Source organism: Adiantum capillus-veneris, chromosome 22, assembly GCF_014529385.1.
Source record: "Adiantum capillus-veneris isolate H3 chromosome 22, ASM1452938v2, whole genome shotgun sequence".
Taxonomy (NCBI): Eukaryota; Viridiplantae; Streptophyta; class Polypodiopsida; order Polypodiales; family Pteridaceae; genus Adiantum; species Adiantum capillus-veneris.
In genome coordinates, this window is record NC_140952.1 from 3,020,388 (window position 1) to 3,043,080 (window position 22,693).

At 43.5% G+C, this 22,693-nt stretch overlaps 1 protein-coding gene across 4 annotated transcripts in view; it reads left to right on the top strand.

Moving 5' to 3' along the window:
- The first annotated feature begins 780 nt into the window (after positions 1–780).
- Positions 781–22,693, top strand: part of LOC147428848 (uncharacterized) — a 52,116-nt gene continuing 30,203 nt past the window's right edge. Inside the window, exons 1-2 of one of the 4 annotated variants that reach the window (XM_086495464.1) lie at positions 854–935; positions 1,102–1,247. In XM_086495464.1, the coding sequence (XP_086351590.1) occupies positions 1,245–1,247 (3 nt within the window). In that variant the 5' untranslated portion in view covers positions 854–935; positions 1,102–1,244. Of the gene's footprint in view, positions 936–1,095; positions 1,248–1,389; positions 1,530–22,693 lie in introns of those variants that run through there. The other 3 variants (XM_086495465.1, XM_086495463.1, XM_086495462.1) reach the window with 3 other exon arrangements.

Below are 22,693 nucleotides of genomic sequence, written 5' to 3' on the forward strand. Positions count from 1 at the left end.
CGGGATTGGTTTTGCACCATCCGATGGCAAATTAATCCCCAAGTGATCTTAATGTGATCACAATCGAAGTGACCCCAAGGAAACTCAATGTGAACATCAAGTGATCGCCAAGTGATCCCCGTGTGATTCCTAATTGAGATGTGATCACCCTGTGAACCTACCTATTCCAAAGTGATCATTGTATGACCCCAACCATTCTAAAGTGATCTCCAAGTGATCACCGTGTGACCCCAACCATTCCATAGCGATCTCCAAGTGAACATCGTATGATCCCCACCCCGTCGCTTTTGCCATATCATACTATGTTCTCACCCTCTTTTCAAGTGGCACGATATAGCTTAATGGGAGAGCCGACATCTCTAGTGTTGGAGGTGGTGGGTTCAAATCGTGGGGGCAGACTGATCGAAATCTTTTTATTATTGGGAATAAACGGATGGTCCACATCTTTAGAGATCCTAGATCGTCGATCCCATGTGACAAGGTGGTGTCAAATAGTTCCGTGGGTGGGGGGGGAGGGATTTCAAGCGCAAAGAATAAAGTATGAGAGGGAACATCCTCCCAATGTGGCTTCCAAAGATGGGTCCAAGACTGAGATATGCTTTATAGGACCAAACCACATCTCAACAACACTCCCCTCAGAAACATGCAAGTTTCACTTAACACCCGAGTAAGCGAAGTCTTGATTTTTGGCAGGAGGAGACTACGACGCTAACAACGCTAACAACGTTACTTTTGGGGAGTGGTCTGAACGCGCCCTAAGGAAGCAACAAGAAAATTTTGCAAACGCAGCAGAAGTCCATAGACTTGGCGGGGCTTTAAAGGTGTAGGCACCTACCACGGTCATTTAAGTGGATAATCTACTGACTTGTAAGTTCTCTAGGTTTGGAGTCATGGTGTTTAGTCGCAGATCCTGCTAATCTTCCCGGCTGCGCTCGGTAAGCTCCTCGAGGTTTTATCACGGCGATGTTTGTGTGCATCTGTGTATTTTCGGCGGTGTGTGCATGTGAGAGAGAGAGAGAGAGAGAGAGAGAGAGAGAGAGAGAGGGAGAGAGAGAGAGACCGTTTCTGTTTTGTTTGGTAGCAAAAGTAATATCTTTTCAGGCCATGGGTTTTTGATCGCTCACGATGCATTGCCTTGCTGATCATTGGAGCTTTGGAGCTGTGCGTCCTTTTTCTGTCAAATTAATAGGCTGCTTCAAATCTCTTCTTTCTTAGAAGCCGGATGTATTCTCCCTTTTACAGGAATGGTGTGTAGACATGCTATTACCTGATGTTGTCTAATTAGCTCACATCAGCAATTGCTCAGTTCTCCTGAATGATTTTTGCATCGTGCATAGCTCGTGGGTTGGCACGTTACATAATGTTTCATCAGTTGCTGCATTCCATAACTTGAGGGCATTCCAGATGAAGGGCTACCGCATTTTGAAGTTCTTGGTCTAGAGTGATGCTGTACCTTGGTGCACATGCATGCTACTTTTGAAACAAGGACTACCGCCATCAAAAGTGCCTTCGTGCGAAAAATTTTCAAGGTTGATTTTGTCAAAGAGACTTTACTTGTTTGGCAATTTTGTATGATGAGAGCTGAGACTACTTTGCGCACTGTTCTTTGGCTGTGTTGGGAAGCCAAGTAACTAGTATTTCGTGATTACATGGCCGGGTTTGAAATTGTCACATGCCTTTACTCTTGCTTTGTAAGCCAGCGTTGTTGACCAACAGTTTGATAAAGGTCCGGGTAGTAACCCTAACAACCTTTCCCCTCAGCTAGACAAATTGACTTTGGGAACATCACGTGCAATGGGAAAAATCTAGTCTTGTACCAAAAGAGAGTTCGAGACAATGAGAAGTAGCGGAAGATACGATTAGCCCAAATTGACATGATGTGCAATGTGAAAAATCTAGCCTTGTACAAAGAGAGGATTCAAGACAAGCGAGAGGTAGTGGAAGATGCGAATATAGGCTACCCGTGAAGAACACAAAGGTAATGTGCTAAGCATGCTGAGTGGTGCATTTTGCACGGCTTAGTTTTGTGTCATCGCGAAACGCATTTCACTAGCCTTGAAATGTGAAATGGCCAAAACGTTTCACTGTGTCTCTGAAACGCTTGGAGGTGAAACACTTGAAAGGTAAACAAAAATTTCACATGAAACTTAAACATGCCTTTATATTTGGTCTTCACATGCAGTGTGCCAACCTTGGCTTTAATATTGAACAGTCTTAAGAATTACTCTACTATTTAAAAAATTCCTAAAAACTCTCTTTTCTCCCTTCTAAGAGGTTTTCTAGAAGCATTGTATTTCCCTTTGTTTCTTTTTATGCCTTTTTGCTATGGATGCCTAGAAGATGTAACCAAGATGTATTTAATCTATCCTATAGTTTGCTTCTAAAGAACATTAACACAATCTCTCTCTCTCTCTCTCTCTCTCTCCCCCTTCTCTCTCTCTAGATTTAAGCTTTGCTTATTTGAAATAGGTTGCTAGTAGCTGAATTGCAGAACTTGGAAACATGTTGACTTGTTGGGGTGCAATATGTACATAGTTACCTTTGCAAGCTTGAAATTCAGAGATGTTAACTTTGTTGAAAAAAATCTTTTATATATCTGTTATGTCCCGCTGGGGATCTAGCCTAGACGCCGTCGGGATGGGCATCCAGTGTCCGGGCGGATGTAGTGTGAACTTGGTCAGTGTGGCCAGCCATTATCATAAAAGGGAGGCCAAGGTCTCATTTGCATTTATTGACCCCCACTAGCAGAGTGCCAATGGTTAGCCCGCGAGGCTAGGCGTGCGCAAGGTCACCTCGAGGAGGTGAGGCCGAGTGGTATGGGACTCTCGGTCTTACAGTTGCACGTCTATGTCTTCGGACGCTGTCCCCAAATCGAGGGAGCTGTTGAATGGTGGCTATGGTCTGGTGTTTCATCCGACGCGTGTTTATAGGCGGTTTGTGTAGCCGGGAGATCCACCCCGCGTGTTCCTTTCATGGTTTCAGAGCCGGCTTAGCTACGGAATAGATAGTGTGCACACCTATAGAGTAGTTCGAGTCGGATAATGATTGTTTCATGCAGTTTTTGATGAAATGGTTGTTTAATTAATTGCTTTTCTTCTCATGAGCGGGTGTGCATGTGAAATTTAATGTGCTTTTCGTTGATTTTGATAAAATTTTGCAATTTAGCAAGTGGAAGTGCTGAAAATCAGAGGATTTCTATTAATTTGACTGGTTTTCGATGAAAATCAATGTATTTCTCATTAACTTGCTGATTTTAGAGTAAATTCAGTGTATTGTACTTTTTAAAATCTCTCTGTAATGCCCTTCTCTGTGCGAAGCATAGAGAGAGAGAGAGAGAGAGAGAGAGAGAGAGAGAGAGAGAGAGAGAGAGAGAGAGAGAGAGAGAGAGAGAGAGAGAGAGAGAGTAGTACCTCTCAACGGAGAGAGCATGGAAGCAAGGGAGTTCTTGCGCTAGGAGGGAGTCCTTGCTTTGCGTGGAACAATAGCAGAGAGAGATCGCAGGATTTGTGTTGACGTGGAGGTTGCTTCCAACGTGGGCACTTCTTTCGCGTGTTAGCCACAAGCGGGCACAAGCCTTGACTCCTCTTTTCTCCATGCGTCACTTACTCTTGTTGCTTGCGTTCGATTTCTTTTTTCGCAGGTAGGTATGCGTCTAGTTTTTAAACTCATTTAAGAGTTTTTTTATATATTAAGTGTCCCTTTAATTGTAAAGTGGCCAGGACACATAAAGGTTTTTTTTGATAAGTATGAAACTTGCAGGTTATTAAAACTCACTTATGAAGATTGCAAAAACATATAGAGAACTCATTTTCAAGGCCTCTGCTTCTCTCCCTATGCTATCTACTCGCGCTTCCGCCATCACCTGCTTACCTTCGGACGCTTACGGCGGCGCATAGCGCTCTTGGGAGTTCAACTTTTCGCGATTGAAAAGTGTAGAAAAGACCTAGTTTCGCGTGAAATTTTCAGTTTTTTACACATTTTGCCATGGATTCCTTCAGCTTGGATGCGCAACGTGACGACACGCCAGGTAACATTCAAATTCTATTCATGCATGCTCTATACACATGGATTATGGACACTTGCTAGAGCTTCGACCAATGTGTTATCGCTCTGGAAAACGTGAACGTTCAAACGAACATTCGCTTGGTCTCTCTCGAAGGAGCCGTGCAAGGGCTTAATTCTTGGCTTACCGCTCTGAAAAATACGGCTCAGTCTACGACTGCGCGTATTTTCAAGGGCGAAATCGGGAAACCCATCTCCAACAATTGCGGACGCAGAGTGCTGCTTTTGGGCATTCACAAGGTGGTCCAACTGCCACGATTATGTACAAAACTACAAATTTCTCAGGGGAGAAGAAGGAATGTACGGAACTGGCCGTAAACAATTGGCTTCACCAGTGGACCACATATTTCAACCTCCATGGGGAGCATGACGAACTGAGGATTCAGATGATTCCTCTTTATTTACGCAGCAAGGCGCTTATCTGGTGGCGTGATATGACAGAGAAGCTTACAATATGGGCTGACTTTTGTGTGAAATTCAAGAAGAATTTACCTAAAGAAGTCCTTTGAAAGCTTACGCCAAATTGCTTTATTGGATTCTTTCGCAAGTTTATCAAGGATTACTCTAAAGTTGCTACTTTGCTCACGCAACTTCTAAAAGGAGGGGTGAAAGGACCGAACGGGTGAAAGGACCGAAGACTTCGGATCCTCACCGTAAAGGTAATCCCCCTGTTGTCTGGAATGAGCGTCTCGACGAGAGCTTTCGGACACTAAAGCACTTGGTGACTATCGCGCCAATATTGCACATTGTGGATCCTAGCAAATTGTTTGTGGTTGAAACGGATGCTAGCGATTATGCCATTTGTACGGCGTTATACTAGGATGGACGTCATGTTGCGTTTGAAAGTAAGAGAAGGAGCTTTACGTCATAGTCCACGCCTTGAGGAAATGGCGGCACTACTTGTATGGCTCTAAGTTTGTTGCATGGACAGACCATCACTCTTTGTGCTATGTCTGTGATCAGGGTGATCTCAGAGGCCGAAAGGCTAGATGGGTTGAACTTATGCAATATTTTGACTTTGAGATCCGTTATTGGAAAGGATCCAGCAATTGAGTTGCCGATAAACTCCTGAGGTTAATGCTTTGTCTATGGTTGAAATCTCAACGGATTTCTATCTCTCTCTCCGAGGGCTATGTCGTTCCCATAGCTATTTTGACAAGATATGGAACGAGGTCGAAGCAGGGCATGACTCGTGTACGGGCTTGGGTGGTTCGGAGACCCAAGTGAGTCGTGCTGGAGAGACGAGACAGCGACAATATTCCATTAGAGGTGGACTATTGTTCAGAAATGGAAAAGTCTGCATGCCGGAAATCGATAAGGTTCGACAAAGGATATTGTTTGAATGCCACGATGTTCTTAGCGTTGGACACCTAGGCATCCAAAGAAGTTTGGCTTTGGTCAAGCGATATTTCTATTGGCCAAGGATGCGCTCTTACATAGAGAGCTATGTGAAGAGATGCACTCAATGTCAGGTCAATAAGGCAGAGCGCCTTAAGAAAGCTGGCCTGCTACATCCATTGGAAATCCCAAATGCCAAGTAACAAAGTATTTCCATGGACTTCATCGTTGGTTTGCCAAATACTAGTTGGAGAAATGACGCCATTTGGGTTGTGGTCGATAGACGTATAAAAATGGCGAAATTTATACCAACGAAGTCGACAATAAAAAGCCATGAGTTGGCGGTTTTATTTGTCGATCAGCTTTACAAGCTGTATGGTCTGCCAGAGGATATCGTCAGTGATCGAGATACTAAGTTCACTGGTTGATTTAGGCGAGATGTGTTTGCTCATCTTCAGACGAAGTTGAGTATGTTGTCTTTTGACCATCCTGAGTCCGACGGACAATTAGAGAGGATGAACCAAATGTTAAGAGGACATGTTGAAAGCTTGTCTCTCACAGGCAGTCTGATTGGGAAAGGTATCTTCCACAATTAGAGTTTGCCTATAATAGTAGCAAGCTTTTTGTTATTGGATTTAGTCCAAATTCATACTGATGTATGGATTTGAGCCTAAATATCCGATTGCTATTGGCTTAGAGAAAGTCAAGGAACGCCAAGCTCGTGATTTTTTGTATGACATGCAAGAAATGTCCGAATTGGCTAAGGATAGTATAAGAACGGCTCGTGATTGAGTCACTACTTATGCTAATCAAAAGAGATCGCCAAGGACTCTAGATGTGGGACAATGGGTCTATTTGAAGATACCTAAGCATTCCAAGACCATGCGAACGGGAAAGCATTAAAAGCTTTCGGCTAGATATTGTGGTCCATTCTTGGTCACAAAGAAAATTGGCCAAGTTGCCTATAAACTCGCTCTTCCTTCGGATGTTAGTGTACATCCAGTATTTCATGTCAGTCGCCTTAAAGAAAAATTAGGCGAAGCCGACGTTGTTGTGCCTATTGAGAAAAATGTATGGCAAGATTTGCAAACTCAGAGGTGGTTTTAGATCATCGTACCCTGTCACTTGTGCCAAAAGGTTTATGATGAGCACCTAATTAAATGGAAGGGTCAACCTAAAAGGTTTGCTACTTGGGAATCGGTTAGAGCTTTGAAAGCTTAGTATCCACTTCATTGATGAGGACATCAATGGTTCTTAAGGGGGGAAGTATGTTATGTTTCGCTCACAGGAGAGGGGATCTAGCCTAGTGTCGTCAGAATGGGCGTCCAGTGTTCGTGCGGACGTAGTGTGAACTCGGCCAACGTGGTCGGCCATTATTATAAAAGGGAGGCCATGGCCTTATTTGCAGTTATCGACCCCCACTGGCATAGTGCCAGTGGTTAGCCCGTGAGGTTAGGAGTGCACGAGGTTACCTCGAGGAGGTGAGGCCGAGGGGTATGGGACGCTCGGTCTTACAGGTGCACGTCTATGTCCTCGAACGTTGGCCCCAACATGGGGGAGCTGTCGGATGGTGGCTATGGTCAGGTGGTTCGTTCGACGCATGTCTGTAGGCGGTCTGTGTAGCCGAGAGATCCACCCCGTGTGTTCGTTTCAGTATCCTTGAGTGCATGCATGCATTTGTGTTTGAATGTACATATGGGTATATAGATTTATGTAGATGCATACACATCTGTACTCTAATACATGTATATGCATCTCTCCATACATATGTATATATGTTTGCATGTTCATATATGTCCGTGTATATGTATGCGTGTGTGTTTATACATATAGGTGTATATATATGTGCATATTATGTGTGGGTTTATACATATAGGTGTATATGTATGTGTGTATACAGACCTACTCACGTATGCCCTTTTCTGTTAGATGTTTCAGTAAGTGAATTATGCATCTCAAGTGAATTCCTAGTGCGATCCTATTTATTTATTTTGTCATTTCTAGGTATTTTTTACCTATTTGACATGAGAATTGGGTTGGGCAATTCAATTAAGGGGGATTCAAAGGCCCCTAGTCCCCATTGCTATAATTATCTAATTCATTGTTGTGTGTGTTGGTTCGATGAATCTCTCTCTCTCTCTCTCTCTCTCTCTCTCTCTCTCTCTCTTCTCTCTCTCTCTCTCTCTCTCTCTCTCTCTCTCTATATATATATATATATATATAGATAGATACATATCCGACCTTGTTTGCATATCAGTCCACTCTACATCAGATTTTTGGGTCCAGAGACCAGCGACAGTTCGGCCGTTTCCTCGTAGAGGCACAACAACATTGGACTCCCTTCTATAGGCAGCATCAGGGGTGAGAGACGAGTGCTAGACACAGCTCATGGATTTTTTCCAGAGGACCATAGCAGCACCATCACTTTCGACCACCCAGAGAGGAGTGACTCTACAACAGGTTGAGGAGGTCCGAGCTCACAAACGCCAACGCACCCATGGACGTAGGGCATCGGGCACCCCGCCTACAGGAGAGAGAGATCCAGGAGATCCAAGAGCACTACTACAGATCCTTGGAGGAGCGACGTACTCGGGCTTTTGCAGATCCAGTCGCCATCTTACGCGGATTGTTCGCACCCTACCCACCCATGCATCATGTATTACACCTTGACTATGGGACTGGATGGAGCTAGAGATAGGATAGCATCTCACGTCCTTTACATCTATCTATATATATATATATATATATATATATATATATATATATATAGAGAGAGAGAGAGAGAGAGAGAGAGAGAGAGAGAGAGAGAGAGAGAGAGAGAGATTTTTTAATGTCTATAAAAAGGCCGAAGTCGGCCTATGAGACAAATCAAAGTACATGAGGTGGGTGTCCTCTGTGTATCCATAAAGAATAAAAGGTACAAAAGTAAGAATAAGCTATCCTGTGTAATGACTAGGGGAGGAGGGGGGGTAGGTGGTACAAGAGGGTGGGGGTGGAGCTCCAAGAAGACTAGGGGGAAAGATGCAATCCTATATGCTTCCACGTCCTTTACATTGACATGACATCAAAGCAAGTTGGCTTGTGATCGTGGGAGATGCGCGTGAAGGAGAAGAGGAGTTCAAGCACGACAGCGGGTTTGGAATTGGCGAGCACGATCACTTGGAGCAAGAACGTGGAGAGAACTTGAAGAAGGTTATTTTCATCTAGATTTACACTTGAGAGTTTTTTCATGATCTCAATAGTTCTTCCCATGTGACCTTGAACTTGAGATGGCTCTCCCTTGTTTGAATGCTAGCGACAAACTTATCGGAGACAACTATGCTCATTGAAATTGATCACGCAATTGTGTCTATAACGGTGTGTACAATGTAGAGGGTGGTACTATTTCAATTACCTGTTAACTTTACACAGAGCACTGAGAAGGAAAGAGAACACAGATGCGTCCAGCGACTAGAATGTCAGTGCGGACACGAGACCGACACCCTGAAGGCCCCAAAGACTGGCGCCCCTTTCGGTATTTCTTTATTCGATTTAAGGTAGATGATCCGACCACTTAGTACAAGCTTTCACAAAGCTGTCCAAACTTGGCGAGGGCTGAAAATGCAGGTTTTCGACCCGATTTTGGCAAAATAATGACGCAAAAACCCGTGCAGGTCAAAAGTACCTGTCTAGGGCGGATTCCCTCGCTATCTGGAAGCTTTTTGGTGAGCTGTCACAGAAATTCAGCGTGCTGTAATTTTTTGTTTTTCCATGTTGGGTGCCCAAAAGCTTGTACACGCATCCCAAGGCTCTCACGAGGCTCCCCTGGTGTTCCCTTGCAGTTTAGGTGCGAAACCCTAAACCTGCAGAAAAACATAGCAGGCTGTAATTTCCTGTTTCGGATCGTTTTTAGCGGAGCGAACACACCTATGCGTGGGCCTTGATCTCCGGAGTCATGATAGAAACTCAGTACGCTGAACTTTGTGTTGATGTATGCTCATGTGTGTGTGCGTGTGGTGTGTGCTGTGTTTGGGAGCATATGTTAGTACCTAGTTCTACACCCACTATTGGGCACTGACGACGTTAGTGGGGATGTCGTGGTATTTAGTCAATACTATGCATGATGGAGCTGATGGTTATATTGTCTTGTGGGTGACTACCATGGGTCTATATCTTGCACTTTCCTTTAAGGGTGAATCCGGGCTCATCCCGGATTCATCCAAGTATATAGAGTTTTCAGGAACTCTGCGTACCTATGGGGGATTAGCAATTAGCTAATCTGATTCCCGTTCAGAAGGCTCTTGCCTTGGCAAACGTGCATAAACCCCAGAACTGTACATATTCATCTGAGTAGCCCAACTAGTGGGGCATTACCATATGTGCCAAAAGGGGGAGAGAGCTGCACGAGAGCAAGTCATCGCGCTACATGAGACAGAGGAGAAGACAAGCGTTTCAATAAAGCTGTAGAGTTTCACCCACTACTCACACACACATTGTAGGTCACTTAATGAACCAAAAACCAGCCCCAGCCTCAAAATGGGCGCCCCCGTTTGCTGAGGTGTCCTGTAGGTTGCTCGCCTTCTGCCAAGTGTCCAGTTTGCCCCTTTTGAGTTAATTCCCTAGTTCCCACTGACTTATAAAGTTGTGACTTTCCGAGTGGGCCAGACTTCATTTGGCGCACACAGGCTTCCATACTCATCAGAATTCAGTGCTAATTGGCTCGACCAATCCGAGACTGACCGACCGAGACTCCCGATGTGAGAAACCTATTCGGCTGCAGCCGTTTCACACTGGCCATGCAATGTCCTTTTCAACGGTTCTGCAGAAATTAAGTAAAATAAAAATATATAGTATTTATTTACGGAAGGCAACATGAAAAATACACCTCTTGGTGACACACCTCACCCTTGAAATACTGCAAGCGACCTCGCTTACATGCCAATAATACATGCGGTATCTCCTGATATCACATATATTTTATGATGGGAATCCAAGGTATACATGCTTTCGAAAATGTAGCGTTGGACAATTAAACAATCACACCAACCTGGCTACGACACATATATCAAGCATAGAAGTCTACTAGTGTACTCTTGAGCACAAACTTCTCTAGCTAAGTTATGTATGGAAAGAGTAGATACAATTGCTTAACTACTCTGCTGAGCATCATGAACCATTCTCTTGCCTTGCTCCAAAAAGGCTACATCAAGTCACTGTGGGTTCCATCTGAAAGGCTTCAAGATACAATTGCAATAGCTGAGGTGAATCAATCAATTTAGACTCTTCCATCCATTTGGCATCCAACGATGGATAGTTCTTGAACTTCACCAAATAGCGTCTTGCAACCTTTCCTCTAACCTTTATTTCTTTATGTGCCAATATCTGTGCGGGAACAAGGATCTCATCCAATTCTTCCACTTCGGGTTGTTCCTCATCAAGCATATTCTCTTGCACATCACCAATGAAGGGTCTTAGAAGGCTGACATGAAAAGCATTATGTATTTTCCAGCCTTCTGGTAGCTTCAACATGTAAGCTATATCGTTGATCTTTTTCGAAATCTAAAAAGGACCATAATATCGCATACTGAGCTTAGGAAACAAACATTCCTTGCCTTTCCTTTTCCTTAACCTAGCCTTTTCAAAGCGCAAAAGCACCCAATCACCAAGTGAAAATACAAGTTCACGACGGTGACGATCAACAGCTTTCTTTTGCTTAGCCTGAGTCTTTTCAAGAGCAATCTTTATCTTCTTGTATGTTTCATCCACATCTTGTACATACTTGTCTGCCTCAAATATCTTGTCCTTAGTCTGCAAAATGGGCGGGACTTTCTTCCCTCCTTCCACTATCTCAAATGGTGCCTTACCTGTTGACGTATGCACAGTGTTATTGTAAGCATATTCAACCAATGGGAGATAGTGTTCCCAAGTTGCCTTGTGCCCTGACACATAGCATTTGAGCAGATCCACGACAATAGAATTTGCCTCTTCTGACTGTCCATCAGTTTACGAATGAAACGAAGAAGAGAACTTTAGCGTAGTACCCATGTAATGGAATTAGCCTTTTAGCTTCAGTTGGAGCGGAAAGTGAATAACATATTGAGCATTTCCTTGAGCATTTCTTTGTGTTTAGATGGAGAGTGAGAAGGAGAGTGCTTGGATGGAGAGAGCAACACTAACACGTTACTTCATTAACATGGCATGAACAATACTTGTAAAAGAGAGTGAGAGTTTAGAGAAATTGACACCAATAGAGGACCGGATTAGTTGGAGCCGGCCCCCCCTCCAATAGGCATTTGTATTATAGATTCTTCCATGATAGAAGGCTTGTTTAAAATACAATTGATTGTGTTCCTTGAGACCTTCTTGATGAGGTGAAGATGGCAAGCTTCACTCACCAAGTATAGCATGGTAACAACAATAAACATGATTATCATGAACTTGAAGAATGCCCAGCCTCAATCCCAAGACCTCAAACACCATGAAAGGTGAGGAGAGCTGGCAGGGAGTGAGGAAGAAGAGAGAAGTAGAAGTAGCTCTACGAGAAAGCAATAACCCCTTGCACATAATCACTCATAGCTCTTGTAGCATAGCTTAGCATAGTGATAATGGAGATAAGAGAGATTGATAAGTAAGCATAAGCATTCTCTTGTGTGGATTTGCTACCATAGCCAAGAGCTTGTTGTAGTAGGCACTCAACTTCTCAAGCTTGGAGAAGAAGATGCAGTTCTTGCTTCACAAGAGTGTGTGAAGAGAAGTATGAGAGAGAGAGAGGGCTTGTGGGATGCTCAAATGAGAGAGAGAGAAAGGTAGCTTGGTCGATCCCCCCTTTCCTAGGCTTCCCTTTAAGCTCATTGGGCCATGTAGCCCTCTAGGCAATGAGAGCTTGGCTCCCTTTGGGGCAAGTTGTGTAGTCTCTTGACAAGTGTTCTTCTTTCCCTCTTGTGAGGTTAAGCTAGCACCCCCATTGCTTAAGCACATCCCTTGCTTGCTTAAGCAGTGTGCCTCTACACCTGACATGTGGCCCCTTTCCTCTCATGAGAGTATGGGCCCTTGGTGAGGTGCACACATACTACTCACATCCCTCCTTTGTAGGGCTCGCCCTCTTCTTTGTAGCAAGTTCTTTGAACTTGGTAAGCAGGTAGTCCCCTTGCTTAAGCACAGCCCTTGCTTAAGCAAGTTGCCCCCTTGCCTGCTTGGACCTTAATTGACTAAAGTTTAAAAATTAAAGACTATGTCTTAAGGCTTTTAACACTTACCTTTGGAGGCTTTAATGAAGTCAACCCTAACGTCTTTTGCTCTATTGGCCAGCCTTGCTCTTTGATAGACCATTTCTCATTTGGGCCCCTTTACCATTGTCTGCTCTTTAGTCCATTTCATTCTCCCAAAGTAGAGTGACGAATTCTACTTGGTGTTTGAGAGACGTTGTCATCAATAACATTATTCTAAGCATGCATACTATTTAAATTTGTGCACAATTAAAAAGAGAACTAGTCTTATAAGACAAAAACATGGATCATTTAAAAGAACTTTGTACATTTGCTTACTCTAATGTAGCATTGTAAGCATTGACAAGATTCATACCATCCTTAAGCTGTATTCCTTGCATCTATCTAGCATCTTCAAAAGGATAATTTTTGAATTTAATAAGATACCGACGGATAATCTTACCATGTCGTAGTACCTTGTCTTCATGGCGAAGGATAGCTTCGGGTTGTAGTACTTCTTCTTGGTCTTCAACTTCGATAGGGTCTTCAATAATTGGTTCACTTAGTGGCTCTCCTTTGTAGAACTTGAGTAGGCTCACATGAAAAGCATTGTGGATGAGCCAATGGTTGGGCAATTTGAGTTGGTAGGCCGTCTCATTGATAGGCTTCAAAATTTGGAAAGGACCATAGTATCTTTTTGCTAGCTTAGCATAATACTTTTGATGGACCGTAGGATTTTTGTCTGTTGTTTGCTTTAATCGAGCCTTAGGAAACTTGAGTAAGACCCAATCATTTTCTTTGAACGTTAAGGCCCTTCTGTGCTTATTAGCAACAACTTTTTGCCTTTGTTGAGAGATGGATATAGCCTCCTTAATCCTTTGAAAAGATTCTTGTAGGTCACGGCTATACTCATCGGCGGCGAAGATCTTCCCATGTAATTTGAGTAGCAAGGGACTTTTAGGTCTTCCCTCAATGATCTCAAAAGGTGCTTTTCCCGTAGAAGTATGTACAGTATTATTGTAGGCATACTCTACAAGAGATAAGTACTTTTCCCATTGTGAACGTTGATCTACTTCAGTAATATAAGTCTTTAGTAGATCGAGTATCGTAAGATTGGCTATCTCACTTTGGCCATCCGTTTGTTAGTGATAGGCCGAAATTCAATCTTGTTCCTAGATTTTCAAAGAGACCCTTCCAGAAATTACTGGTCATTCTAAGATCTCTATCTGACACGATGGATGTTGGTAATCCATGGTGTTTGAAAATCTGTGATGTGAAGAGAGTTGCCATTTGGTGTGCTTTAATAGTCTCTTTGACAGGAATAAAGTGTGCTTGTCTGCTAAACCTGTCGACTATTGTCTATATTCTCGTATTCCCATGGATAGACTTGGGTAATCCAAAGATGAAATCCATGGATATACTCTCCCATGGTGAATTTGGGATAGGCTATGGTTGGAGTAATCCAGGTTGCTTCCCTCTATCATATTTAGTCTTTTTGCATACTACGCATTTTGAAATATACTCTTGTATGTCTACTTTCATTGTAGGCCAATAGAAATACGTCTCTACTCCTCAAAGAGTAGGTTGAATACCTCTATGCCCCGCATATGGAGGAGCATGGGATTCATACATAACTTTCTTACGAAGGGAATGGGTAACACATAGCCTATTGCCGTGGAGAAGATAACCATTCTGCAAGGTGAATGGTTCCTCTTTCTTCCCCAAAGTAAGGGCCGACATTGTGTTTCTAAAGTCAGGGTCAGTAGCATACTCATCTATCATAGAAGATAGATCATTGTGAGTAGCTATAAACACCGCTAAAAGCTCTTTCTCATAAATGCCAAAGACTCGTTCATTTGTATTGAGTCTGCCGCTCTCATATGCTATGGCATGCCCTTCTTGAAGCAAAACTGCTCTAAGGCAATGACCACAAGCATCACATTGAACCTCAAATGGTTTTGAGAGATCGGGAAGCATGAGGACTGGTTGAGAGGTAAGCTTCTCCTTGAGCTTATCAAAAGCATTTTGCTCTTTAGCTGTCCATATATACTTAACGTTTTTCTGAGTTAAGTCGTGTAGTGGTCCTACTACTTGAAAGAGAATTTTGCTATGAAGCGTCTTATCGCACATAACAATAAAGCTTCTTAGCTCATGTAGATTCCTTGGGTTAGGCCATGCTTTTATTACCTCTTAACTTTGATGGATCCATACGGATACCATCTTGAGAGATAATATGACCTAGGTATTGAATCTCTTGAAGGAAAAATTCACTTTTCTTTTGGTTGAGAAAAAGCTTATTCTCTCTCAATGCTTGAAAAATCACTTGGAGATGTTGCTTATGTTCCTCCAAAGACTTGGAGTAGATGATGATATCATCAAAAAACACTCCAATGAATTTACGGTACGATCTAAAAATTTTCTCCATTAGACGATTGAATGTAGCTGGTGCATTAGTCAAGCCAAAAGGCATGACTAGATATTCATAAAGACCAAACGTTGTGCGAAACGCGGTCTTTAGGATATATTCATCCACTATCCTCATTTGATGATAGCCACTCTTAAGGTCAATCCTATTGAAGTAGGTAGAGCCTTGTAGCTTATCAAACAGACCTTCTATCCGAGGCACGGGAAATCTGTTTTTGATAGTGATAAGGTTTAGTGCTCGATAGTCCACACACATACGGTATGTACCATCTTTCTTTTGCACTAAAAGGACTGGAGAACAAAAGGGAGAGGAACTAGGCCTCACCATCTCTTTGTCTACCATTTCCTATATTTGCCTCATGATCTCCTCTTGTTGAGCTTGAGGGACTCGATAAGGAGGCTTGTTAAGCGGTGAGCTTTCTTAAAGGAGCTCAATACGATGGTCATCATCCTCTCGTTTTGGAGGTAAGTCCATAGGGATATCATGGATGAACACATCTTGGAATCCTTTTAGAAATTAGACAAGTCTAACTCTTCTTGATTCCTACCATTTACATTTGATGAAACATTAGGATCAAATGGGCTTGCCATTCCGTCGAGCCCCTTGATGGATTGCTTCGCTAATAGAACCAGGCTGTTCTGAGTTGATGTATTCGGCCATCTCTTCAGGTAATCCTTTACAGAATTGCTGCCTTTGCTCGGCAAAGTCTATCTTTTGAAAGACAGTGGCTTTGAGATGTAAATCCCAAAACTTGTCTACATACTTGTGGATAGACTCACGAGAGAGAAGCTTCAAGCTGCGTCATTCGGTAAGCACTTTATCCTTTGCATCGCTTGCAAGGAATTGCTTCATGATGGAAACTCGTAGAGTTTTCCATGTCTTTGGGGCATCGCCGTTTCCTCGAAGGCTAGCCCACCATTGACGAGCTGATTTTTGGAAGTGCATAGCGTAGCTTAGAGGACTCCGTAAAGCCCTCGTCTCCAAAGGCCGCATCAAATTGCTGGATGAAGGCCAACACTTTGTCGGTAGCACCAAAGGTGTCATACAACTACTCGACCATTTTGCATTAGAACTGCAACCAAACTATGGCCACATGCATCACACTGAACCACAAAGGCTTTGAAAGATCTGGCAAAATGATTACCGGATCTCAAGTCAGCTTCTCTTTTAAGTGTTTGAAGGATAAAATCTCCTTGGTTGTCCACTTGAAAGTAACTTCTTTTCCTTGCAATGCATGGAGTGGAGAAGCAATCTCGGCAAAATTTCGGATGAACCTCCTATAGTAGGAATATAAGCCTAGAAAGCTTCGAATGTCATGTACGGACTTCAAGTCTGGCCATGACCTAATTGCTTCCACTTTGGCGGGATCCATGCGTATCCCATCCTTTGAAACAATGTGCCCAAGGAAGTGGATCTCTTGCAAAAAGAATTCACTCTTTCTTCACATCAATGAGGAGCCTGTTCTTACATAACTCATTGAAAACTGCGGTGAAGTGATCCCTATGCTCCTATTTAGACTTTGAGTAGACAATCATGTCTCAAAGAAGGTACCCACAAAGTTTCTATGTGGTCTAAAAATTATGTCCATTATTCTATTAAATGTGGCAGGAGCATTTGTGAGATCAAACGGCATGACAAGAAACTCATAGAGACCAAATGTTGTCCTGAACGCAGTCTTATGAACATCTTTTGGCCTAATGCGTATCTGATGGTAGCCACTCTTTAGGTCTATCCTTGTAAATAATGACGCTCCCTCAAGTCGATCAAGAATGTCATCTATCCTCGATATGGGGAACCTACTCTTGATGGTATTCTTATTCAAGGCGCGATAGTCAATGCACATGCGCTGTGAACCATCCTTCTTCTGCACTAGGAGTACATGCGAACAAAAAGGGGATGAACTGGGCTGAATCAACCCCTTCTCTAAAAGCTCGTCGACGTGACTCATAATCTCTTTCTGTTGGGCTGCACTAACCGTGTATGGTGGTCTATTCGGTGGACTAGAACCTGGCACAAGATCTATGGTATGATCCTCAGGTCTCTCAGGAGGTAACTCCCTTGGCAAAGAGTTCAAAAAACAATCACTGAAACCACTCAAAAAAGTTGACCTGTCTTTATCTAAGGTAGACAAATTAGATACAACTTCAGGTACTTCTTTTGCAAAGATCAAGTACGCAGAAAGATGATTCTTTATTACAGATGAAATAGCAGAAGCAGAAACAACTGGAACAGACTCGCCTTTAAGCTTTACATCAAGGACATGAGTCTTTCCTCTATGTACAAGGGTAATCTTTTTGTTGTAAGTATCCACCATAGCATGCAACCTGTAACACCATGGGATACCTAGTAACACATCACAACTCTCAAGTGGCATAATATGAAATTCTTCGGCATCCACATAGCTCTGAATGTGCAGACGAAGCTTCCTCAATATGGGAGTAACAGCTCTGAATGACCTGGGCATGCCAAACCTGCTTCCCCTGTCATACCCATCTCCTCTGCACGAATGCCCAACTATGCCAATTCTGGTGATATGAAATTTGCACGGGCTTTTGGATCAAAGAAAACCAGCGCTGTCTGGTCTCTAACTTTGCCCCAAGCTTTGCACAGTTCCATGGCATCTATGTTTGGCTGGTCTCCAGCCAAATCTGGGACAAGTCTTGCACTCGGCTTTGGCTTCTTCCCTTTATGGTCTGACTTATCAGCCTTATCCTGTGACTTCTTCTGTGGGCATTCATTTGCAAAATGTCCTTCCTCTTCACAAATGTAGCATTTCTTGGCCTCCCTAAGAGCTTTCCTTTCTTCGAAGGTTTTGCAGAAAAATGCCTTTTTTGTCCTTGTACTCGTCCCGAAGAAGGTTTAGACTGCTTCTTGGACGTGTCAGCTTCTTCATTGGAGGGCTTCTTTGTGAGAGGCACAAAAGGCTTTGCTGCAACATTGCCCTTGGCTGAAAACTGTTTGCCCTAGGACCCTCTCTTGTTGCTATTAAATCCATCGAAATCTCCCTTCGATAGATTGTTGGCCACTCTTGCATTCTCAATCAATTGAAATATATTCATGACAGTAGTCTTTGTGCAGTAGTCCCTGATTTTCTTGGGCAATCCGCAACAATACTTCTCAATCTGTGCTGACAATGGCACAAATGTGTAAGAGGTGACTGGCAATAGTGCGGCCCAAAACTGTTTATTGTACTCTTCTAGATTCGCACACTGTTTAGCATTCAACTCGTGCCATTTTGTCATCACATCCACTTCAAAAGTGTTTGTCAGCCATGCAGGTGTAAAAAGCTGTTTGAATTGGACCCACGTTGTTGGGGCTTGACCCTGGTTCAACAATGCGGTCCACCATTGAAGCGCATTCCCTGTCAAGAAAGTGGCAGACTTGCGTATCTTTCAAGATTCCGTGAAGTTTTCTCCAACATAAGCTACATCGAACTGTTGTATGAAGGTCAAAGACTTCAATTGATCCTCAGTTCCTCTGAAAGTTTCAAGCTTCACTCCCTGTCCACCTTCCTTGTAATCCTTAGGTTGACTCAAAGGAGCCACGTTGTCATAAACATGTGCCTGCAAAAGTGCTGCTCCACGATTGCCCATTCCAACACTCGCATCACCTCTTTTACCTGTCAAACTGCATTTTGGGCGTATAGCTGCGAAAAACCAACCATACCAAATTGTGTTCCAGGCTCCTGAAATGGCTATAGGCGCCCTAAAATCTTGGTTGGACACCCATGTTCGCGTACATAGGGTTACCCATGCCTGTTTGCATTGTCCCGAATACATTCTGTCACGTGACACATCCCAACCCTATGTGTCCGTGGACAAGCTACACCACAGCAAGGTTCAATCAGTTCAGTCAAGTCTAGATTAGCAGTGATCTGGCACTTTTGTGAGTCTATTCGTAGACTGTGCATGCCGAGTCACTTAGCATAGATGCCTATCCTCCGGTTGCACACAGCATGATCATTGGAATTCCCATCAAAATCCATTAGCATCAGTTAGGGGAATTTTCCAATGCATTTAGCCTATTTTCCAATGCATTTAGCCTATTTTCCTATTTATTGGGATTTTCACTTATTATTTTTAAGTGACTTTCCTAGAAAAGTAGGTAGGGCAATTTTGCTAAGTTTGTATATAAGCAAACTAGAGCTAGCACTATTTGGCAGAAGAGGCAGCAGGAGCTTCCCGCTCAACAAGCAACTTCTGAGCAGTACCCCCCTCAGCATCAAGATCCATCGCCATCCAAGGCCATCCTTGGCATTTTTCCCTCGACCAACCACCTTCAGGCCTTAGCGTTTTCAGCATTCCCTAGCGCTATGCACATCAACAGTTCCAGCGTTTTCATACATCAGCAGATCAGCGTTTTTGACATTAGCGTTTTTATTCCCAGCAGGTCAGCGTTTTTGCAAGGACTAGATCCAGCCGGCGTTTTTAACTTTCAGCCCTTATCGCATCAGATCCACAGCATTTCTAGCCCTACGACACAGTAGCAGATCAGCCCAAGAAGGTTGCAGATGCTCCCCCATTTTCAGCCATCAAAATGCAGCCAAAACAGTCATTTTCAGCCACCAAGAAGACCATGAAAATCAGCAGATAAAAGATCCCAGATTTCAGCCATCGTCGTCGTCGTCATCGTCGTCGTCATCGGCATAGACCAAGTTGCATAGTCCATTGCATACGCATTGTACACCTTTGTGCAATCAAAGAATAGACCACTCTTGCCGACGAGAGTGGGGCCTTCGGAGGAGGGTTTTACAACCTCTCGGGTGTCGTATCTCTTCTCTCTTCTCTCTCCTTCTCTCAGTCTCATTCACTTGCACGCACAATCCACTCACTTTGTTCGTGATCATAGCACTCTCCATAAGACGGAAAGCTCTCTCTTTCCCTAAGAACTAAAAGGAACCTTGAGCAAATAAAGATCACTAATCTTGAGAAAATACAACATTCATTCCGCTGCACCTAACACATTCCCTGGCATATAACTTGTGGAAGGTCTAGCCATAGCTTGAAACACTGAACCACCTCCAAAATAACCAGGATAAGTCATAGGTAATGGAAGGGTATGACGCATAGCCTGTTCATTACTCCCTTGACCATTCACAAACGGTTCTTGTCCAGCTAAAGCAAGTTGCTTTAAATCATTGGACACTGCTAGTTGCTCAACCACATGGGCTTTCCCTCGAGCATCGTGAGTCCTCTGCGCATTGGAAATCTCCTTTTCCTGCAATGGCTTAGTCATGCCCTGTATAGGAGGCTCAAAACCTTGTGTCAGAGCTTGTAAGAACTCCTGCATCCTTGGATTGCTAGCTAATTGTTGAAACATTTCCATGCAGCAACGCAGTTGAGCTCTAAACAACCTGTCCTCTTCTTGCCATAACGACAAGCTCTGTGTTGCTTTCACCCACAATAATCCACGCTGCACTTTTTTAAGAAAAAGTGACTATCCCGTCGATGGAACAATATAACCGGCCTGTACAACGTAGAGGGCAGTACTATTTCAATTACCTGTTAACTTTACACAGAGCACTGAAAAGGAAAGAGAACACAGATGCGAGCGACTACAATGTCACTGCGCACATGAGGCCGACACCTTGTAGGCCCCAAAGATTGGCGCCCCTTTCCATATTATTTTATTCGATTTAAGGTAGACGATCCGACCACTTACTACAAGCTTTCACAAAGCTGTCCATACCTGGCGAGGGCTGAAAACGCAGGTTTTCGACCTGATTTTGACAGCATAACGACGCAAAAACCCCTGTAGGTCAAAAGTACCTTTTTGGGCCGATTCCCTCCCTATCTGGAAGCTTTTTGGTGAGCTGTCACAGAAATTCAGCGTGCTGTAATTCTCTGTTTTTCACTGTTGGGTGCCCAAAAGCCTGTACATGCATCGCAAGGCTCTCACGAGGCTCCCTTGGTGTTCCCTTGCAGTTTAGGTGCGAAACCTAAACCTGCAGAAAAACACAGCAGGCTGTAATTCTTTGTTTCAGATCGTTTTTAGCGGAGCGAACACGCCAACGCGTGTCCCAAGGGCTCCCGCACGTAATGGGACAGTTCCCTTGTGAATTGGACGAGTTTTCACGCGAGAAAACTCTCCAAACTCGCAATCTTTCGCGATGGAACTGTGCGTACCTGTGGTGGATTAGCAATTAGCTATCCCGGTTCCTGTTCAGAAGGCTCTTACCTTGGCAAACGCGCATAAACCCCCAGAACTGCACATATTCATATGAGTAGCCCAACTAGTGGGGCATTACCATATGTGCCAAAAGGGAGAGAGAGATGCATGAGAGCGTCATCGCGCTACATGAGAGACAAAGGAGAAGGCAAGCTTTTCATTAAAGCTGTAGACCTGCACCCACTCCATTAAAGCTGTAGACCTGCACCCATTACTCTCTCACACACACACACACACACACACACACTGTAGGTCACTTAATGAACCTAAAACCAGCCCCAGCCTCAAAATGGGCGCCCCCTCTTGCTGAGGTGTCTTGCAGGTTGCTCTCCTTCTACTGAGTGTCCAATTTTCCCCTTTGAGTTAATTCCCTAGTTCCCACTGACTTATAGAGTTGTAAGTGACTTTCCGAGTGGACAAACTTCATTTGGCGCACATAGGCTTCCATACTCATCAGAATTCAGTGCTAACTGGCTTGACCAGTCCCAGACTGACCGACCCAGATTCCCGATGTGAGAAACCTATTCGGCCGTAGCCATTTCACACTGGCCATGCAATGTCCACTTGCACCTTTTCAAGGGTTCCGTAGAAAACAAGTAAAAATAAAAATAAATAAAAATATATAGTACTTATTTACGGAAGGCAACAAGAAACTCAAAGGCTTGGGGAATATTGTTGGTGGCTCGAAGATGAGACCTGTGCGGTCTGACAACAATAGGTAGACTCAACTTTAGAAGGACGAGTTTCTTCAATTATGCATTGCTTTGGAAGGCTATATGTCTGCTATTGGTCATGCACTCTCAAAGGAGATTTATCTAGTGGTACAAACTTTGAAAATTGCAAGTGAGATGTGGTCAAAGATTGGAGTGATTGGGGCTCTACGATGCAAGCGGTCACCCTTCTTGGACAGTTTTTTCCTTCAAGTTTGAAGCCTGGGCTTTCATGCAATTATTTTTTATGAAGGCAAAGGTCATCCATGATCAACTCTAGGCTATGGACACTGCATTGACTAGTACTCAGTTAGTTGCCTTGGTACTTAGGAGTACAAGATAGTGCCAAAGGCATTACACTTGCAAATCATGAAGGAAAAGCTGGTATTTGATCATTTTAGTTCTTTTCTCATTGAGAAGGAAGCGGTCTTACTTTATTGCCACAAACTGCTTACGTGTCAAGCCATTGAAGACCCGATCGGTTATGGATCCCCGAGCCTAACCCCAACTTACGGATCCTGGCCGAGGGGCCTAAAACCTAGTAGAAGCAGAAGAAAGAGAAGTTCTCACCAACTTATAGTTCCTCGTCGAGCGGCCCAATCATTAAAAATTCTTCTTGACTTATGATATTGTGTCTGATGGGGCCTAAGGTCATTTGAAAAAATAAAAGCGCGCATACACATCACTCAAGATTTGCGTAGCAAATTGATGACGTGCCAGACAGTAGTATGAATGCACGCATTTTATGCTGACATGTTGACGTGGCTTGTCGTATGGAAATCCAATGATTTACGGAAAAGTGTTGA